Source organism: Pristis pectinata, chromosome 23, assembly GCF_009764475.1.
Source record: "Pristis pectinata isolate sPriPec2 chromosome 23, sPriPec2.1.pri, whole genome shotgun sequence".
In the NCBI taxonomy this organism is placed as follows: domain Eukaryota; kingdom Metazoa; phylum Chordata; class Chondrichthyes; order Rhinopristiformes; family Pristidae; genus Pristis; species Pristis pectinata.
In genome coordinates this window covers 8,561,782-8,579,830 of record NC_067427.1, presented here as the reverse complement: position 1 = coordinate 8,579,830, position 18,049 = coordinate 8,561,782, and the positions used below count along the sequence as shown (strand labels likewise).

Below are 18,049 nucleotides of genomic sequence, written 5' to 3'. Positions count from 1 at the left end.
CTCAAGGTTTGCCGCTCAGATCGATAGGGTTGTTAAGAAGGCATATGGTGTGTTGGCCTTCATTAGTCGGGGTATTGAGTTCAAGAGCCGCGAGGTGATGTTTCAGCTCTATTAAACCCTGGTTAGATCGCACTTAGAATATTGTGTTCAATTCTGGACGCCTCACTATAGGAAGGATGTGGAAGCTTTAGAGAGGGTGCAGAGGAGATTTACCAGGATGTTACCTGGATTGGAGAGCATGTCTTATGAGAATAGGTTGAGCGAGCTAGGGCTTTTCTCTTTGGAGAGAAGGAAGATGAGAGGTGAAGTCTGTCCTCTACTTGGACAGGTACATGGATAGGAAAAGTTCAGAGGGATATGGGCCAAACATGGGCAAATGGGACTAACTTGGAAGGGCATCTTGGTCAGCATGGTCGAATTGGGCCAAAAGGCCTATTTCCATGCTGTCTTACTCTATTCATTGGAGTACCCTCCAAGGAATAAAGTCCCAGCCTGCCCAACCACCCCCTATAACTCAGGCCCTCAAGTCCTGGCAACATCCTTGTAAATCCTCTTTGCACTCTTTCTAGCATGATGACATCTTTCCTATAACAGGGGAACCAAAACTGTACATAGGAGGAAACCAGAGCACCCAGGGGATACCCACTCAGTCATGCAAACTCTACACAGACAGCACCAGAGGTCAAGATCGAATCTGGGTCACTGGAGCCAGAAGGCATCAACTCTACTACCTGTGTCACGAGGCACCCTTTTCAACGTCCTATACACCTGAACTAGCCATTCATTTAAATTTGACCACTAGCTCAGATAAAGGAAAGGGTCTGAGTATACATGTAATCCGCAGAGAATGCTGCAGTGTCTCATGGCCAAGTTGAGCCCTGTAGCAGTGTCTACTTTGTCTGTAAGGCTGTAAAATGTGAGGTGGTGTTTTCCCCTCCTGTGCCATCAGGCAAAAGGTCAGCACACACAGAGATAACCGGACTGGGAGACCCACAATCACCATCAGGCCCTCCTCAAAGTCAAAGTTGAGTTTATTGTCACATGCACAAGTACGTGCATGCACAGGTGTGATCAGCAGCGTCACACGAACATAGCATCAGATTCACAACATTCACAAGAAAAACTTAAACACAATTTTTACAAGAACGCAATTAGAACAAAAACAAGTCCATTGTCGTACAAAGTGGTCAAAACGTTGCTGTACTGAGGTAGTGATTAGGGTTGTGCTGGTTGGTTCAAGAACCGAATGGTTGAAGGGAAGTAGCTGTTCCTGAACCTGATGGTGTGGGAATTCAGGCTTCTGTACCTCCTGCCCAATGGGAGCTGCGAGAAGGTGGCATGGCCCGGATGGTAGGATCTTGGATGATGGACATTGAACCAGCTTCTCAATACGGTCTATGTAGTGCATAGACTTCCCATGGTCCCTTCCCACAAGAGGGAGGCCTTCTGCTGTCCTGCTGCATGTAAATGGTGGCGAAAGAACTTGGCTTGGGCACCATCCAATTTCCCACCCCATCTCCACTGTTAACTCCAGAAGAAGGGTCTGGATGGAGAGGGGCTCATGGGTAGTGGGAGATGGAAGAAGTTCTCCTGCCTCCACGGAGATCCCTGTTTGTAATCTGTAAGCCCTTGTGGGATTGTAGTTGGCAGTGCAGAGAGATGCAGAGTGTGCAGGGAAATGCAGGAAGCTTAGGTGTCTGATTCATTTCAAGTGTTTCCCAGACTGAGCATTTATGCACAATGATACACGTTGGATCAAATATGTCAGACAGTGATGCCACACGTTTTTCTATCACTCTTTATATTGATACACTGGCCGTTCTCTTTAATTTCAAAATTGCTGCATTTTCCATTGTTGCTGCTCGTGGCATGAATGTAGTTTAAGGTAGACTTTACACACTGCTCATCGACTTGAATATTGTCAGTGTTGCCCACACACTGTCTCTCATTATTTGGGCTCATACACCTTATCATAAACACCAAGGCTCCAATTACAGCCAGATTGTGTCTGAACCTACCGCATTCCCACCAGGTCTAACGTGAAAGCCCACATGCACTCCCCTTTATTTCCCCCATGGAATTTGAGTCCTGTTACTTTGCTTCTGCACATTGAAGTTGCTGTGACTAAGGATGAGTGTTCAGACTCAGCTTTGATTCTATTCTGTTCCATCCTCGAGGCCAGTGGGCTGTGTAAACCCCTGTGGGTTCCTAGTCCGTAGTGAAGTAACATGCAGAGTGTGTAGAGCCAAACATGGGAACCACTAGAAGGTGTTCTTCTCATAATGCTCAGTTGCACACAACACGCATGATTAAAAGCATCATACAGTGATATATGTTTACATTTGCTACACTGTTACATCCAATGCATATGTGTGTGTGTGTGGAGCCATCATTTAGAAATACCTGAGCTTTCTAGCAAACCCAAGACTCAAGATTGAGGTGATTGTATACCAGCAGGCGGTTAACGTAACACTTTACAGCACCAGCGACCCGGGTTCAGTTCCCGCTGCTGTCTGTAAGGAGTTTGTATGTTCTCCCTGTGTCTGCGTGGGTTTCCTCCGGGTGTTCCGGTTTCCTCCCACATCCCAGAGACGTATGGGTTAGGAAGTTGTGGGCATGCTATGTTGGCGCCGGAAGTGCAGCGACACTTGCGGGCTGCCCCCAGAACACTCAATGCAAAAAATGCATTTCACTGTGTGTTTCGATGTACATGTGACTAATAAAGATATCTATCTATTTAACTATCTATCTATCTATCTATCTACCATTGAAAGGAATGAAGACTTCTGTCACGTAATACTAGATGTCTAGTAGAAACTCCATGAGGGGGCTAGGGGAGTTGGATTGGATCAGTGATTGCAAGTTGATGAAACAGGTCAAAGGGCACCACATGCCCATCAACTCTGGCGTACCCAGGGAACAGCGTACACTTTGAGAACCAGAGCTCAAACATGCACAGATCTGAGACGGTCCACAGCCCATTCGTCGCTAGCTGGAGCTCAGTTCCCTGTGAAGGAGCAGGGTTTGAAGGCCAGCTGGTGAATTAAAGCTGTGTGCTTGATGAATTTGTGAGGGAAGTCCCGGATTCTGGAACCCATTTTACATTACAGCTCCTATGAAATGGATTTCAACGGTTGGTTTTGCTCATTGTGTATGGCACGTTGTGCTAGACTATCAGTTTCCTGGTAATATCGCCTCAGTTGTCTTTCTTTGCTTACTTTGTCTTGCAGCCCTGGGAGCCTCAATGTTTCTGCAACAATTTCCCCCTCGAAATCATCTGCAGTGATTCCTGGGGACAGTCGTTACTGATTTCCACAGAAGCTGGAGTACTGCTGTTGGACGGTTAGTGTGTTGACAGTTTTAAACCAGCTTTCAGTGTCAGTGCTTGTTATTGTGTAGTGACCTCATTTGTGTGTGTGTGTGTGTGTGTGTGTGTGTGTGTGTGTGTGTGTGTGTGTGTGTGTGTGTGTGTGTGTGTGCGCGCGTGTGTGTGTGCGCGTGTGTGTGTGTGTGTGCGTGTGTGTGTGTGTATCACCGTTACCACTCTTAACATTCAGTTCCTGCGACTGGGATCAGCATCTACAATAAGTGCTCTTAAAATAAAAACAGTTCATCTGCCTGAGTGTGGATTTAGCACAGAGAACGGAAAAGATTCGGTGTGTTACATATCTCAGCCATTAACGTGCAAACTCATCTTCTGGTTGATTCTAATTCGCATCCAACCCTGTCTACCCGTGTGTGCTCACTGAGACTGGCTTTCAACTCCTCCAGATCCATAACCCTCTGGGATATCTGCACTCCTCTAGTCCTTGTGCCATAAGCATCCCAGAATGTATTAGCCTCACCATTCCGCTGCTCAGGATCTGAAGTCTGGAATTCCCTCCCTAAACATCTGTCATCCTTTAAGTTCTCCTCGAGATCGCCTCTTTGGCCGTGCCTTCGTCATGAGCTTTATGGCTCAACACCAAATGTCATCTGAGAATGTCCCTGCAAACTGGTGTGAGATGCTTTGTTATGTTCATATAAAGTACAAGGTGTATTTGTTCTAGTTGACTTCACAATTACATACTCCAACCCCATTCTGAACCCTTGGATTCGCAATGTGCACCATTGTGCTTTTGTGGTTTAACAAATATCACTGGGGTGGTCACACAGAGCAGGTTCTCAAAGTACTTGTGGCTTTGGTCTTTGCCGTTGAATAACATTGTCACTATTAGGAAGCATAATCTTTGGAATTGTGATGGGATTTTGAAATTCAAAATCCCTGTCTACTTAAATGCCTTAAAAACATTTATTAATGTTCACTGTTTAATTCAAGAGATTAATCTAAGATTATCACCTTATTTGTGATATTCAGTATTCTTACATTCCGCACGTATGTCTGAGTTGCAAGTATGCTTTAGTTCAGATATCTGACACCTAGCACTGGCTGCTTTCATTGGGGGTGTGCTGAAATGAACACACACGCACGCACGCACGCACGCACGCACACACACACACACACACACACACACAGCCATTCCCCCTCACCCTCACGCACACACACAGGCACACCCATACTCGTAAACACATGCAAATACCACCAATACCTCTACCTGCCTCCTTGTATCAGCCCCTTGTCTGTGTTCTCAGACTGAACTCTCCCCTGCTACTCCAAAAACGTGTGCAGCAGATTTATAAATCCCTAACCTGTTTTATTTAACAAACTGGAGATTTAATAATTAAATTTTTGTCTTTCTGTCCCACTCACCCAACACCACTTTGCTTGCTGATTCTACACAGGTTTCTGGTGAAGCAATGCCTCAATTTGCAATATCATCCTTGTTTTCAAAACCCTTAAATGAGCCTTCATTCTCTTTCCCCTTGCCTCTAACCATATTGCCCTTCGAGGTCTCCATTCTCTTAGTCTGAGCTTCACCCAATGTAATCGCTCAGCAGTTGGCAGCCAGAGCTTCACTACTGATGCTCTGGGCTCTGATGCTCCCCCACAAACCTCTCCTCCTCTCTCCCTCCCTTTGCTCCGAGAAAATAAGAAATAGAAGCAGGGAGGTGGGAGAACACAATGGGATTGGTGTAGGATCAGTGTAAATGGGTGGTTGGTTGATGGTTGGTGCGGACTCAGTGGGCTGAAGGGCCTCTCACGCCTGTTACACTATCCAATTAGATCATGGCTAATCCTTTAGGTCAGCATCATATTCCAGCACAGGTACCTTGAAATATCTAAAAATCCTTCACTTTGATGCTCCTCAAATCCAACTTCCACCTGCTGTAGTATTTCGTCCGTCTCAAATTGGGGTTGATAATGCTCCAGTGAAATGCGTTGAGCTATTCTGCTATTTATAGAGGAGCTGTCAATGTTCCTCAGCTGAATTCTAAGGAAAATTCAAACCTTAAGTTTCTGTCCCATATCTTCCAATATTTTAGAAGTGAACTTAATTGATTAAAACCAATAGCAATGGGCGAAACTCTGTTTGGAGGTTGTGGAGAAAGGATTTTGGATGGTTTGGGGAGGGTACTTGCCCCAATTGTAAGTCCAGCTCCTACTCACATTGAATATTGATTGTGTACAAGTGTCCACTAAAATAATTGTAAGAAAGTGTGTTGAATTGATGGTATAATGAATGCAGAGAACGTTGTGTACCAGATGTATTTATATATTAAGAATAAGGTATATTTTTGAAATTTAAAGGCATCCTTTAAAGTAATGAGGTGTCAGCACCCTGCTGACAGTGTAACTCTAGTCTGGTTTGATCTCTGTTTATTAGCATAATTGTATTTGATTCTTTTCAAATTTGATCTGGCTTTAACTTGAGCTGCTAGTAGTATTGTGGGGTGGGTACATTATTAAACTTTCTAACATCTTATCCGTGGTTTCTGAGGGACCAGGAAAGGGTTAATTTATATCTTTGTAGGCTGAATCTGACTCTGGTCTAATTTTAGCACTGGTTGCTTTTGGTCTATACAGAGGGGCAGACCCCGGTGCCCGTATTTGACAGGACTCTGCCGGTGAAACAGATGGATGTTTTAGAAACTCAGGACCTCTTCCTCAGCCGAGCTGACAAAGGTAACTGCAGCGGGGACTAATTAACAGGGAGGCGGCCTTTGGGACAGAACCGAGTGGAAATGATGCAAGGAGCTACCATGGTGACCTCACCTTCCCCCACCCAACCACTAGGACTTGTGATGTGTCCACAACTATTTCTCCAAAAGCACCTGCTTGATTAAAATCCAGAGGGTTATCTATCTGATTTTGGATCATGACATTATTCCCATGAATCCAGATTGATGGCTGCAATTTGATGACTGCATTGTAATTGATCTTGTCAAAAGATCTCCTGCTTTATTCGAATTATATTGTCTCAGTTGACAACCACAAGTGAACCAGTGACCTGTGGGGCTCGTTACTCTAGAGGCTGTTCTGAAATGATAAATCTCGCCATTGGATGGCTTTAAGGGATGGTGCCATGGTCTTTGTTTGGGTTCCTCTGTTGACTGCTGCATATTTGTGTAATGGGGTAGGTGTGTGTGGAGTTTATGGCCATTTATTGATGTCAAGCTCAATTTGTAGCTGACTTTCTCAGAATCAAAAGCTAATAATTGAAGAGCACTGAACTTTCTCCAAGCTACAGGAGCTTTATAGATGTTACAGGTTTTGCAATTTCAGCTTTAAGGGCATTCGCTGTGCCTTTCATGTGGCTCAAGCACAGTGGCAGAATCTTAAATAATAAACAATCTGCTGCAGGAACTCAGCAGGTCGAGCAGAGTCCTGATGCAGGGTTTCAACCCGAAACGTCGACAATTCCTTTCCTCCCACAGATGGTGCTCGATCTGCTGAGTTCTTCCAGCAGATTGTTTGTTGTTGCAGTTTCCAGCGTCTGAATTCTCTCGTGTCTCTGGCAGAATCTTAACAATCGCTGCAGTGTGATGTGCTTATAGCTAGAAATGTAGATGGGGCTCACCTACATTTCTAGCTCCGTAACTGAGCTGCCATTATTGGTAAAGTTAGGTGGTGACACAGTGCATTTTCAACTCTCACCTGCATTGTAGGTGGACTCTATAGCCGAGGGAGATAGCGGTAAGCTTCATAAGATAAGAGATTTATTTATTAGTCATATGTATATCGAAACACACAGTGAAATGCGTCTTTTTGCGTTACTGAGAATGTGCTGGGGGCAGCCCGCTAGTGTCGCCACGCTTCCGGCGCCAACATAGCATGTCCACGGCTCCTAACCCGTACGTCTTTGGAATGTGGGAGGAAACCGGAGCACCCGGAGGAAATCCACGCAGACACGGGGAGAATGTACAAACTCCTTACAGACAGTGGCAGGAATTGAACCCGGGTCGCTGGCGCTGTAATAGCGTTACACTAACCACTACACTACCGTGCCGCATTGCAACATCCTCCCAATTGGATCCTATTGTGGACTCCTGTAGCCTTGAGCAGCATGCAGATGATGTGGGGATACTGTCCAGGCTCTGAAATTTGGCATAGGTGTAATACAGGACGGTCACAGTAGGTGGCCACTGCACTGTTGTTGCAATGCTGCAAGTTTGCAGCCTGAAGTATCCTTGAGATTTGGCTCATTGCGTAACCTGGCACCTCTGACTTGGGGCACAGTGTTCAATTCCACTCCAGAGACTTCAGCACAAGCCTGTGAGCGAACACTCCAGTGCAGTGCTGAAGGAACGCCACAGTGTTGGAGGTGCTTTCAGGTGAGATGTTAAATTTACACCTGCTCTCTCAGGTGGATGTAGATGTTCATATTACACTGTCTTTTATGGGAGCAGGAGAGTTCTCCCTGATTTGCAGGCCAGAGCTCCACAAAGAGACTACCTCTCACTTTCTATGTCTTTATCAGATCTGGCTGTTTCTGCTGTAGGTCATGTGTGATATGGACTCATTTTTTGTCTACCTGTGAGCACAGACTGACCTCCTGGACATGTCGTATGGCTCTCCCCTTCACAACTATTTATGTTCCCTTGACTGTATTCTCCTTGTCCAGCTCCCCCCATTCCATAGCCTTTGTTCATTCCCAGTCCCTCAACAATGGCCCCATTAACCCATCAGCTGGATGAACTTAGCAACTTATCCCCGTGGCAACCCTGGCCTCACCCTACCAGAAATATTCCCTTCATCCTATCCATCCTCCAGCACCCTCAGTCCCCCCACCTTCTCGGCAACTTAACACTGACTTGTTTTCTCTCATACCCAGCTCTGACTAATCTTTAACCTGAAGCGTTAACTGTTTCTCTTTCTGCAGAAACTGCCTGACCTGCCTGAGAGTTTCCAGCATTTTCCCTTTTTATTTCAGATTTCCAGCATTTGCTGTTTGTTGATTTTGATATAATTCGTGATGTTGACTGAGGAATCTTCCTTCTCTCTTTCAAGAGTGTGCACAGCATTTTTTATAGCCATTTGAGAATGCAGACAGAATCATAGCTTCATATCTTGTTTGGAGCATAGCTCCTCCAACAATGTGTACTGCCCCTTGAGTCTGCTGTCCACCACCTTCGCCCCCACCCCAACATTAAACACATCCTCTCCCCACCCCATTAACCCTGTTGTAGTGGCCAATCTTGTGAGCTCCCACAGCAGACTCCAGCCCCCAGACTTCTGCTCCTGCCTGCCTGCCAGTCAGGTAGCACAATGGTGCAGCGAGTAGAGCCATTGTCTCACAGCGCCAAAGACAGCAAGAAATCGCAGAGAGTTGTGAACGCAGCCCAGTCCATCACACAAACCAGCCTCCATTAACTCTGTCTGTGCTTCCCACTGCCTCAGGAAAGCAGCCAACACAATCAAGGACCCCACCTTCCACCTCATTCTCTCCTCTCCACCCTTCCGTCAGGCAGAAGTTACAAAAGCTTGAGAACACGTACCACCAGGCTCAAGGACAGCCTCTATCCTGTTGTTATCAGACTCCTCTCGTATGCTAAAAGATGAACTCTTGATCTCCCAATCTGCCTCGAGGTGGTCCTTGCACCTTATTGTCCATCTACACTGCACTTTTTCTGCAACTGTAACACTATATTCTGCATTCTCTTTTAAGGCTGGCATGGTAGTGTAGCGGTTAGCATAACGCTTTACAGTGCCAGAGACCCAGGTTCAATTCCCACCACTGTCTGTAAGGAGTTTGTACGTTCTCCCCGTGTCTGTGTGGGTTTCCTCCGGGTGCTCCGGTTTCCTCCCACATTCCAAAGACGTATGGGTTAGGAAGTTGTGGGCATGCTACGTTGGTGCCAGAAGTGTGGCAACACTTGCGGGCTGCCCCCTGAACACTCTACACAAGAAGATGTATTTCACTGTGTGTTTCGATGTACATGTGACCAATAAAGATCTTATCTTTTTACTATCTTGACGTATGGAATGATCTGTCTGGATGGCACGCAAACAAAAGCTTTTCACTGTATCTCAATACATGTGACAATAATAAACCAATTCCAATCTCTCAGAGCCTGATGCGAAGAAAGGGACCACCAGCCCAGATTTCCCTGCGGTGTCCTTTTCCTTTGCTTTGTCTGGATGGAATCCGACAAGGATTCTTTTATCTGGCACACTGATTCTGCAAGTGAGATGGTGGCCCACCTTGATTCCGTTCAGTGGAAAATATCTGGCTTCTTTCAACAGGGAAAGATGCACGCTTGTTCGTCTTTAGACTGAGCGCTATCAAGAGGGCTCTGGAGGAGAAACAGGTCGTGAAGAGTAAATCCGATTGTAAGGACAACAAGCTTGAAAAGACAAAAGGTAACGCGCCGTTAGAATTAGCGCCTTGGAAGTGATGTTTCCCAGAAATACTCCGTACATTTATCTGTTAATGGCAAAGTGTTGATGTACAGAGTGATCTTGGGGTCCGTCCATAGCTCCCTGAAAGTGGCTGCACAGGTTGATAGGGTGGTAAAGAAGGCATATGGTATGCTTGCCTTTATTAGTCGAGGCATTGAGTTCAAGGGTCGGGAAGTTATGTTGCAGCTTTATAAAACTCAAGTCACGCCGCATCCGGAGTACTGCATTCAATTCTGGTCACCCCATTACAGGAAGGATGTGGAAGCTTAAGAGAGGTTGCAGAAGAGGTTTACCAGGATGGTCCCTGGATTAGAAGACGTGTTATAAGGAGAGATCGGACAAACTTAGGTTGCGTTCATTGGAGCGTCAGAGGCTGAGGGGAGACCTGATCGGTTTATAAGATTATGAGAGGCATAGATAGAGTGGACAGCCAGTATCTTTTCCCCAGGGTCAAAATGTCTAATATCAGAGGGCATGCATTTATGGTGAGAGGGGGTATGTTCAAAGGAGATGTGCGGGGCAAGATTTTCACACAGAGAGTGGTGGGTGGCTGGAATGCACTGCCAGGGGTGGTGGTGGTAGCGGATACGATAGAGGCACTTAAGAGGCTGTTAGTTAGGCACATGAATGTGCAGAGAATCAAGGGATATGGCCATCATGTAGGCAGAAGGAATTAGTTTAATTACTAGATTAATTAGTTTGGCACAACTTTGTGGCTCAAGGGCCTATTCAATTTATTTTGTTCTGATTGTGTTCTTTCTTGTACAAATTTGTATAATCTACACGTAATTTTTGTTTTTCTTGTGAACATTGTGTATTTGTCACTATGTGCTTGTGACGTTGCTGCAAGTAAGTTTTTCATTGCCCCTTTGTGTACGTGTACTTGTGATATGACAATAAACTCGTCTTTAACTTTGGATTGTGCGGAGAATATGTTACATGGAAAATTAGTGGAGGAGTAGGATTGCTCTGTGATCGATGGGTGAAGAACATTTACTTAGGAGGGTCAAATGGGAATCCGAAGGTGATTATAGATCTCCTCAACTGTTTAAGTTCTAGTCCTCAAGGTATCTAAGGACCAAAGATGGTAGACACCCAGAGTGATAATTGTTAAAACACTAAAGATGAACTCTTGATCTCTCAATCTACCTCGTTGTGGCCTCTGCACTTTATTTGTCTGCCTGCACTGCACTTTCTCTGTAACTGTAACACTATATTCTGCATTCTGTTTTTCCTTTTTGTACTGCTTTGATGGACTTGTGTGGAATGATGTGTCTGGGTGGCATGCAAACAAGAATGTTTCACTGTATCTCAGTACATGTGACAATAATAAACCAATTACCAAAAGGGTGGCAATCAGAGGACATTGTTTTCTTGGATGTGGGTACTTATAATGACACAGAAGGCCACTTCGCCCATTGTGTCTGTGCCCACTCTGGGTAATCCCATTTAACCCCATTCCCCCCATTTTTTCCCTGTACCCCTGTGACATATTCTGTCATACAAACCCTCTAATCCCCTCTAATTCTTTTATTTTGCCGTTAACCCATACTAAACAGTGGCCGATTAGACATCTTTGGGAGCTGGGAGTAATCCGGAGTACCTGTCAGGAAACTTGTGTGACCACAGAGAAACCATGCAAATTCCCTACAGATAGCTCCCGAGGTCAGGATTGAACCCACATCCCTAGAGCACGACTGCTGTGCCACCATGTTGTCATCAGCATGAATTTGCACTGTGTGTCTGTAATGGTTTCACCAAAGGCTGGACATGGTCTCCGGGTGTCTGTAGTGGCTCCCCCTTATTTTGACTATGTTTGGAAAGCACTAAAGTAACTCCCTACCAATTAAACAAGTTATAAATGTGGACTTTTTTCCATGTCAGTCACTACAAAGGCAAGGCCCAGAATTTACAGAGGGAGTAACTTTGACGCCCTCTATATTCACTGTAACAATGCAGATACTTCAGCTGCACAAGTGGAGTTGAATGCAGAATTCTAGCCCCTGCAGTCAATGAAATGCTGTCCCTCCACAGGATACACTGTCACAACCTTCTCTACCATAAACTGTAATTGTAATTAGTTTATTACTGTCACGTGTACCAAGGTACAGTGAAAAACTTTGTTTTGCATGCCATCCATACAGATCATTTCACCACATCAGTGCATTGAGGTAGTACAAGGGAAAACAATAACAGAATGCAGAATATAGTGTTACAGTCACAGAGAAAGTGCAGTGCAGGCAGACAATAAGGAGAAAGGCTATGACAAGGTAGATTGTGAGGTCAAGAGTTCATCTTATCGTACTTGGGAACCGTTCAATAGTCTTATAACAGCGGGATAGAAGCTGTCCTTGAGCCTGGTGGTACGTGCTTTCAGGCTTTTGTATCTTCCGTCCGATGGGAGGGAGGAGGAGAGAGAACGTCAAGGGTGGGTGGGGTCTCTGATGATGTTGGCTGCTTTACCATGGTAGCGAGAAGTGGAAGTCAATGAACTGGTCAGAATTTCAGGTATTAACCATGTATTTTGACTATAGAAAACAGTGTGCCTCATTCAGTGAGGTGTAAATTGGTATACTCAGCCATGTTTATTGCTTAATAGGCATATAAGGAGGCTGTTTGGGCCATCAAGTCTATGTTGGGTCTCAGACATATAACCCATTAGCCCCAAACCCCCTCTCTTTAATTATTTGTACCCTGACAATTTATCTCTCACACATCCCCATCAACTTCTCTTCGAATCTTTCTTTTACCATTAACCTCACTGAGTCCCTAAAGCGAGGTATTCCATGCATGCCATTTATTTAGATAAATATTTCATAATTCCACAATTTTTAAAATAGTAAAATTTATGAATGTTTTTGAGAATTCACCTTCTACTTTAATCACCTGTGCAAGTCCCAAATTTTATTTTATGTTCTGTCAGCAGTTTAAAAAAGAGATAAATGTTTTGCTTTTTGCTTCCTGGCTTGCTGGTTGTGGAATTTCTTCAGTGGTACGGGACGCCATGAATCCCTTTGAACTGACACCTGACCAATGTCAGGCAAGGGGGCATACTGCTGGATCTTTGCAAGCAGATTTACGCGAGGTCTCTTGTTTCTACAGGCTGTCACTTATACGCCATTAACACACACCACAGCAGTGAGCTACGTATTGTAGTGGCCATTCGGAACAAGCTGCTCCTCATCACAAGGAAAAGCCTCAACAGATCCGACAGTTTTCTCAGCTTGCAGCCGCCTGCAGAATCACCCGTTGAAGACTTCCAGTACATTAGGGTAAGCTCTGATAGCTGGAGAAGGAGTTAGCCTGGGGTATGGTAGCATAGTGGTTAACTTACTAGGCTAGCAGCCAGTGTTTGGACCATTAAACCAGAACCAGGAGTTCAAATCCCACCAACTCAAGTAAATAAATGTGATTTTCTGTGGGTAAAAATGATAGTCTCAGTAATGATAACGGTGAATTGTTTACAAATCTATCGAGTTCATTGATGTCCTTCAGGAGAGACTATGTGCACTTCTTGACGGAATTGGCATTCAGACTCACCAACGTATGCCAAAGGAATAGTTGGTGTTTGGGTCGAGACTGTTCACCTGGACTCAAAAAGCCGGATGTCCCTTTTGCCTCCGCAGATGCTGCTCGACCCACTGAGTCCCTCTAGCAGTTTGCTTGTTGCTCCAGCTTCTAGCACCTGCCGTCTCTTGAGTCCCCACCGATGTAGATGACGCTTAACTCTTGTGTTCAGGGGCAAGTAGAGAAGGTCAATAAATACCGATGTTGCCGGCACCGTCCAGGTCTCCTGAAGGAATAAGTAAAAAGAGGGTGGTCTGTACTGGGTTGAAGCTGATGGGGTTGCTGGAAACTTGCTTCACTCGCCCCCTCAACAGGAACAGAGCCCTCCTGTGTGAAGTGTAGCGTCACCGCAGAGATCGATGCAGGTGGTTGACTTTGTCCTCACCCACGATCTCAATCTCTGTATCCTCCTGCAGCCGTGTAACCCTCACTGAGACGTCTGGGCTGCTCCGATCCTGGCCTCTTAATCATCCCCATGTTTAATTCTTCCACTTGGAAGCTTGGCCTCCACCTGTCAGAGTCCTAACGTCCAGAATCTCTTCCCTTCACCTCTCTGTGACTCCTTTGCCACCTCTAAACCCAACTCTTTGTCCTAAAGTTTTGGCCATTGGCCTTGATGTGGCTCAAATTTTACTCATTTAACACATGTGGCTTGGGATATTTGATCATGTTAAATTGGCCACATGGAAACAAATTGTTGTTGCCATTGTTGAGGGAGCTCTGACTGAATGGGCGAGGGGGGTAGGGATGGAGTTGGTGATAGACCCTATTTCTGAAGTAGAATTGGTTTCCCTGAACAAGTTGTAATAGTATTGAATACACCTTTGAACATGCAAATGAATGAGCCTTTTGACTTATGCAAGTGTCCACGTGTGCATTATCCTTCAATCCCAGATTTCCTCTCTTATTATTTCTTTGCATCAGTTCACTTGCGATTGATTATTAATTCATTGACGTAAAAATTGCCTTGGAGTGTTCAGCTAATTTTGATGTGCAGACACCTTTGTAATATAGTCTGTGCACGGACAGGGAACGTGACAACGACTGGGTAACCTATAGTGATGGTGTGGGTTGGCCAAGGATTGGCCTAAATTCTGGAGCGAACTCCCAAGGTCCACTTTGTTGCAGTGTCTTGTTATATTACTCCTAGAGAACAAATGGGGCCTGTTTTACCATCTCGTTTGAAAGTTGGCACCTTCAGCAGTGTAGCAGTCCCTCAGAGAAATGATCTGAAACTGTGAATGCCCAAGGTTAATCATGAAATAAGTTGAATTTTTTTCACCAAGACAATTAGGTAATGTAATTACATTGAACAATGAAATAAGAATAGCTCATCCACCACTGTGATAATTAACAGCTCTGTAAATTTGGAGAGAAATGGCCACCACTGCTTTCTTTATTTACCTGAATGCATTAAATCTGATATAAGCTAAGTTTAAGGAAGGACTGCCTTCTTCTAACTCAGAAGCCAGTGCGTTCAAGCCATTCTGTGGGCTGGAGCATACCACTTAGACTTCCCTTCAATGTATTGCTGAAAGGAGTGTTGTATTAGACCATAAGGCCATTCAGCCCATTGAGCCTGTTCTGCCATTCAGTGAGTTCATGGCTAATCTGATGTTCCTCAAGTCCACCTTCCTGTCCTTTCACAGTAACCGTTGGCTCCCATCGTTTCCCACTCACTTAACCTATCTATATCCCTTCGCAGCCTCATTATATCCTTTTCACAACTTATTTTCTGGCCCATCTTTGGGTCACCACCACGTCTTCAGTGCTTTCATCCAAGTCATTCAAATAAACAGTTAAAATGTTGAGGCCCCAGCACACCGCTCATTATACCTTGTCAACCAGAAGAAGACTCTCTGTTTCTTGTTTGCCAACCAACCTTCTGTCCACACCAATATCAGCAAAGCTTGTGAAGTACAAGTTCTTGACTGTTCTAGACAGGGGAAATAGTGGAAACACAGAGACACAAGAGATTCTGCAGATGCTGGGATCTGGAGCAACACACATAAAACGCTGGAGGAACTCAACAGGTCAGGCAGCATCTATGGAGGGAAATAAACAGTCGACATTTCAGGTCGAGACCCTCTGTCCTGGTGAAGGGTCTTGACCCGAAATGTCGACTGTTTATTTCGCCCCCCCCCCCCCCCCATAGATGCTGCCTGACCTGCTGAGTTCCTCCAGCTTTTTGTGTGGAAGTAGTGGGAAGTTGTCCCCATTAGCAGGTGGTTCAAGGATCAAGGGATTTAAAATTTTGAACAAAAGATACAGGGCAAATGTGAGGCAAACCCTTTAGACTTGGTGGAACTGGATAAATAAGGGCTTTCGACAGAGAATTAGATAGATAGATATCTTTATTATCACATGTACATCAAAACACACAGTGAAATGCATCTTTGCGTAGAGTGTTCTGGGGGCAGCCTGCAAGTGTCACCACGCATCCGGCGCCAACATAGCACGCCCACAACTTCCTAACCCCGTACGTCTTTGGAATGTGGGAGGAAACCCAAGCAAGCGCACGGGGAGAACGTACAAACTCCTTACAGACAGCGGCCGGAATTGAACCTGGGTCACTGGCGCGGTATAGATACTTGAGAGAGGATTGTTTGCAAAGCTAAGGGGAAAGAGCAGGAGAATGAGACTGATGGGATTGATGTACAAAAAAAATCAGTGTAGGGTCAATGGGCTGAATGGCCTTATGTGCTGTAACAATTCCAAGTTTCATTCCACGTCCTTTCCCCATTTCCCTGGCTTTGTTCTGGGAGCGCTGATAATGATGGAAGCAGAGGCCTTCTCTCCCCCTTTCTGCTTCTCCGCGGTAGTCAACTCATCCTCTTTGGCTCCCCGCAGGAGATCTGCCTGTCCGACCCCCCAGTGGTAATGACCCTCGTGGATGGGCCAACGGGAGAGAACGACAACCTGATCTGCGTTGCCTACCGCCACCAGTTCGACTTGGTGAACGAGAGCACGGGCGAGACTTGCAGGCTGCACCACGTTGACGCCAGCAAGGTGAGCAACCGACCTCGAGACAAGGAAAACCCCTCGGCCACAACCGAGTTGTGTTATTGACTGTTAAATAATTGGGGCCCATGGAAAAGTGTCTGCCTAAACTTAATAATGGAAGAGGGGTATTACAACTGCTTGAATAATAGTTAGTTGCAGAACAGCACATTAGAACGTAAATCAAAATCTGAGACCTAATTGAATTTGTTCCATTTCGCTTGAACGGTGGAGTTAAGACACAAGTAGCTGAGGGGGGTGTTGCACTTTATTCACTCTCTGCGCAGTGGGTTATCAGGTTTTGCTTGCGGAGTACGATTCAGGGTCAACCAAGCCCTGTTTATGCTGGAGGCCACATCCTGGGGCCTGTAATGTTGGAAACACTCAGCAGGTCAGGCAGCATCTGTGGAAAGAGAAACACAGCTAATGTTTCAGGTGGAAGACGCTTCATCCAAACTGGGAATGTGGGAAAGATAGTTTCAAGTTGCAGAGAGGGTAGGGGGGAGTTGTAATTGGTTTATTATTGTCACGTAGAACATTACAGCACAGTACAGGCCCTTCAGCCCACGATGTTGTGCCAATATTTTATCCTGCTCTAAGATCTATCTAGCCCTTCCCTCCCACATAGCCCTCCATTTTTCTATCATTCATGTGCCTATCTAAGAGTCTCTTAAATGTCCCTAATGTATCTGCCCCCACAAGCTCTGCCGGCAATGCATTCCACGCACCCACCACTCTCTGTGTAAAAAACTTACCCCTGACATCCCCCTTATATCTTCCTCCAGTCACCTTAAAATTATGTCCCCTCGTGTTAGCCATTGTCACCCTGGGAAAAAGTCTCTGACTGTCCACTCGATAAATGCCTGTTATCATCTTGTGCACCTCTATCAAGTCACCTCTCATCCTCCTTCTCTCCAAAGAGAAAAGCCCCAGCTGACTCAACCTATCCTCATAAGACATGCTCTCCAATCCAGGCAACATCCTGGTAAACCTCCTCTGCACCCTCTCTAAAGCTTCCACATTTTTCCTATAATGAGGCGACCAGAACTGAACACAATAATCCAAGTGTGGTCTAACCAGAGTTCCTTGCGGCTCTTGAACTCAATATCCCAACTAATGAAGGCCAACACACCATACGCCTTCTTAACAATCCTATTGACCTGCGCAGCTACCTTGAGGGATCTATGGATGTGGACCCCAAGATCCCTCTGTTCCTCCACACTGCTAAGATTCCTGCCATTAACCTTGTATTCTGCCTTCAAATTCAATCTTCCAAAGTGTATCACTTCACACATGTACCAAGATACAGGGAAAAGCTTTGTTTTGCATGAAATACAGACAGATCATTCCAAACATAAGTACATCAAGGTAGTACAAAAGGAAAAAACAATAACAATGCAGAATATAGTGTTACAGTTGCAGAGAAAGTGCAGTGCAGGCAGACAATAAGGTGCAAGGGCCATTACGAGGTAGATTGAGATGTCAAGAGTTCATCTTTATCGTAGAAGAGGTCCAAGAGTCTTATAACAGCGGGATAGAAGCTGTCCTTGAGCCTGGTGGCACGTTTTTTCAATCTTTTGTATTTTCTGCCCAACGGGAGGGAGGAGAAGAGAGAACGAATGGGGTGGGAGGGGTCGTTGATTATGTTGGCTGCTTTCCTGAGGCAGCGGGAAGTGTAGACAGAGTCAATGGAGGGGAGGT

At 45.4% G+C, this 18,049-nt stretch overlaps 1 protein-coding gene across 3 annotated transcripts in view; it reads left to right on the top strand.

Moving 5' to 3' along the window:
- The window catches only part of garnl3 (GTPase activating Rap/RanGAP domain like 3), a 351,911-nt gene that overhangs the window by 289,488 nt on the left and 44,374 nt on the right, over positions 1 to 18,049 (top strand). For all 3 annotated transcript variants that reach the window (XM_052036962.1, XM_052036963.1, XM_052036964.1), the window contains 5 exons: positions 3,231 to 3,342; positions 5,966 to 6,064; positions 9,626 to 9,742; positions 12,884 to 13,053; positions 16,199 to 16,357. In XM_052036962.1, coding sequence (XP_051892922.1) covers positions 3,231 to 3,342; positions 5,966 to 6,064; positions 9,626 to 9,742; positions 12,884 to 13,053; positions 16,199 to 16,357 — 657 coding nt within the window. The remainder of the gene's footprint in view (positions 1 to 3,230; positions 3,343 to 5,965; positions 6,065 to 9,625; positions 9,743 to 12,883; positions 13,054 to 16,198; positions 16,358 to 18,049) is intronic.